Raw genomic sequence first — 3,440 nt, 5'->3', positions numbered from 1 at the left:
GTGTGCAGTTGCACATGCACAAATTGATCGACACGTCAGGGTTTTACGGCTCTTGCATCGTTATTTCTATACCTTTAGTTGCAAGCAAAAACTTGTTTGAAAATAGAAAATGTAATGCTCCCTGCTGAGCCCTCAGATTAACCCTACAATAATATATGACTCTTCCCCATCTCAGTTTTCTTTGCCCCAGCTGCATGTTAGGGTTTATCCTGGCATCTCCGGGAACGGCGGCGTGGCCAGGCTGGGCAGGCAGGATTGGGCCCTGAGCCCACGCACGTACATCTTGGAAGCCCCCCTCTGTAACACAGCTGTGTGCGCACAGAATAAAGGAAGGAGGATTCAGCATTAATTATTAAAGATTATTAAGGATTTATGCCTGAAAGGTGACAGAGATGACTTTGGGCTGCGTGCGCATTGGTGTGTCCGAGGCTGGAGGTATCCATCACATTTGGATGGTGAGGGGACGTTGTTCCTGCAAAATGTGGCTGTGGCAGCGCCTTAGAGGGGATCCCCGTGAGAAAGTGCTGCTGGTGGCAGAGCCGTGCCGGGGAGCTGCCGGGGCAGGGAGGTGAGCCGAGCCCTGGTTCTCTGCGTGGCAGCAATAAAACCAGGGCTCCACAGGTCTACGGTGCTCGTGCCACCCAGCCGCTGTAAAGGCCTGATCCTGCCATCCTCCCCCAAGCCAAATAAAAGTCTGGTCCCTCTAGCAGGTCTCCTGGGTCAGGAGGGAAGGGGTTGTAGGGCAGGGGCAGAGTTTGTGCCCTGGGACAGGCTGTGGGTACGCACTCGCAGAGTCCTGCCAGCTCCAGGGGTGAGCGAGCACGGCATAAAGAAGTCCCAAAGGATCCCACGGAGCTGCCCTAGCCCCACGGGAGGGAATTCCCTCGCATGGAAGGGAATTAAGGACTTCAGGGGAGTCCTTAATCCCCCAGCACCCCTCACCCTTAGGGCAGGAAGGCAGTGGCCCGGCCACGGCAGTGCGATCTCAGGAGCACGGGAAGGCGGAGGGGTCGGACCCGAGGCTGTTTGCATAAAGTTTAAATTTTATTTAATTTTTTTTTTAATTATTCCGTTTTAAATATGTGGTGTGGCGCGCCCGGTCCCTCGGGAAGTGGTCATGCAGATCTGAGGTAGAAAACCCGGCACAGGAGTGTTCCCAAATGCACCTCTAGGTAGTTTCACCGCAGCCACGCGTCGGTCAGGCAGCGGACAGGGACGGGGACGGGGACGGGGACGGGGACGCTCGTATTTACAACAGCAAACGAATCAAACCGTTTCAGCCCGGCCCGCGAGGGCAGGAGCCGCCGATCGCTGCCGACACAACGGGAAGGAGCAACGAGTACTGCAAACGGGGGAGGGGGCGAGGGGAGAAACGGCCCCCGACGGGGCGGGCAGGATCCGGCCCCGCAGGGCGCCCTTCGCTTGTCTCCCGCGGAGCATCCGTCTCGGCGGGGTGGGGGTGAGCCGGACCGGGTACCCGCATCCTGCGCCTGGATGGGGTCCGGGGGCCGGGCCGGGCTCTCTCCGACATTGCACATGGAGGGGCGAGCGGGGAGCGCCGTCGGGGCGGCGGGACAGCCCTCAGGGGTTCAGTTCCAGAGCCCAGACCTGCTGGGGCCAACCCGTCCGGCCCTTCAGCTTCTTCTCGCCGTGGCCCAAAGGCTGCGAGTAGACCTCGGGCTGCTGCGGGAGAGGAGACGGGGAGAAGGGGGGAGAAAGGAGCGGTCAGGAGCCGAGCGGAGGGCCCGGGGAGGGCTCCCGCCGCCCGACCGCACCTTGCGCCCACCTCGGGGCTGCCGCCGAGCCCCAGCGGCTTTTATCAGCCCGACGATAAAAAGTTTTTTTTGGGGTTCCACCCCCCCCCCCCCCCCAAACTCCGCCCGCTGCAGCAAGGGGAGAAGCGTCTGCCCTTGCTCCGAAACGCACCCGCGCCCGTTCGTCCCGGGAAAGCGGCCGGGAGAGGGGAAGGACGAACCGGCCGGTCCCGGGGGTTTATCCCTGGGGGAAAGTGCCCGGGATGCCTCCGGGCAAGTCGAGGTGGGCCGAGGTGCCCCCAAAGGTTTTTTTTTTTAATTATTATTTTTAAGCCGAAAAAAAAAAAAAAAAGGCTGCAGTGGGACAGGGAAGGGTTTGGGTTTTTCCCTCCCCAGCCCCGGGGCTTTCCCCGCCCGCTCCCGGCCCGGGGAGAGCGGGGCAGCGGGGTCCCGGCCCGCCTCTTACCGTCTCCCTTTTCCTCTTGTTCTCCCTGCCGTCGGCCTTCTTGAGCTCGGCTTTGAAGCCCTCGGTGTCCCCGGGCTGGCTGTCCTTGGCCAGCACCTCCATCAGGTAGGCGATGTAGCTGGTGGCCAGGCGCAGGGTCTTGATCTTGGAGAGCTTGGTGTCGGCGGGCACGTTGGGGATGCACTCGCGGAGTTCGGCGAAGGCGCTGTTGATGCTCTCCGTCCTCCGTCGCTCCTTCTTGGGTCCCCCGACCCCTTTCCGCCGGCCCAAGCGGCCGCTGAGAGCCTCCAGCCGCCCCTGCCCGGCGGGGCCGTACTCGGCGGGGCCGTAGCTCGGGCTTTGCCCGGCGAGCTCGGGGGTCACCTCGGCCGGGTTGAGCACCCACCCGGGGAAATAGGCGCGCTCCTGGTGGCACCGCGCCGCCGGCCCGAAGAGGAAAGGGTCGTGCAGCATGTGGTGGTGATGGTGGTGGTGGTGGTGGTGCTGGTAGCCCCCCACCAGGTTCATGGTCCGCCCCGTTGGCCCCGGGGGCCGCGCTCAGCAGCGCACCATGGCCGCGGCGGCCGGCCGGGAAGCGCTCCCCGCCGGGCGGGCGCGGAGGGCAGCGGCGGAGGTGGGGGGGGAGCGCGGCTCCGGCGTGGGGCTGCGATGGTGGTGGCTGGCTTTGGGGTTTGGGTCGGTGCCGGTTGGGGTTTGGGGTTTTGGGTTTGTTGTGGGTTTGTTGGTTTGTTGGTTTTGGGGGTTGTTGTTTTTTTTTTTTTAACCCCTTCTGGAGCCTCCCAACTCTGCCTTTATATAGGGCCGGGCCCCCCCCCGCCGAGGAGCCAATGGGCAGGGGAGGATGCTCGGGGGCCCCGGGGGGAGCGGGGCGGCGGAGGGGGCGTGCGCCGCGCAGTTGACTCGGTTTATTTGGGCTCACACCTCCGCTGGTTGCTCTCGCCTCCCGCTCGCTCCTTGCTTGCAGGGAGAAGGGGGTGAGGAGCGACCCGAGGGGGGACCCCAGCCCCCGCCCCGTCGCGTTTCGATCCCCTCCGCTTCCCCGCTCCCAAGGTGTGTGGGGGTCTCCGAGCCCCCACGGAGAGCCGCCGGGCCCGGCGGGGGACGAGAGGCGGCAGCGGATGCGGGGGAGCCGCCGGTGCCCGGAGCCCCGACGGGCGGGCTGGGCTGTGTGTGCGCTCCGGGGCCGCAGTGACCGGGGGGATTTCTGCTTCCCAGGAGCT

At 64.3% G+C, this 3,440-nt stretch overlaps 1 protein-coding gene across 1 annotated transcript; it reads right to left on the bottom strand.

The window, feature by feature from the left end:
* Positions 1–1,581: 1,581 nt before the first annotated feature.
* Positions 1,582–2,727, bottom strand: HAND1 (heart and neural crest derivatives expressed 1; the record flags this gene model as incomplete). The annotated part of the gene is made up of 2 exons (XM_082490129.1): positions 1,582–1,683; positions 2,221–2,727. The coding sequence occupies 2 exons, from the start codon at positions 2,725–2,727 to the stop codon at positions 1,582–1,584; spliced, it is 609 nt and encodes a 202-aa protein (XP_082346255.1).
* Between the last annotated feature and the right edge of the window lie 713 nt (positions 2,728–3,440).

Source organism: Vanellus vanellus (genome assembly GCF_965231255.1).
Source record: "Vanellus vanellus genome assembly, chromosome: 13".
NCBI lineage: Eukaryota > Metazoa > Chordata > Aves > Charadriiformes > Charadriidae > Vanellus > Vanellus vanellus.
This window is presented reverse-complemented; position numbering and strand designations above follow the sequence as displayed.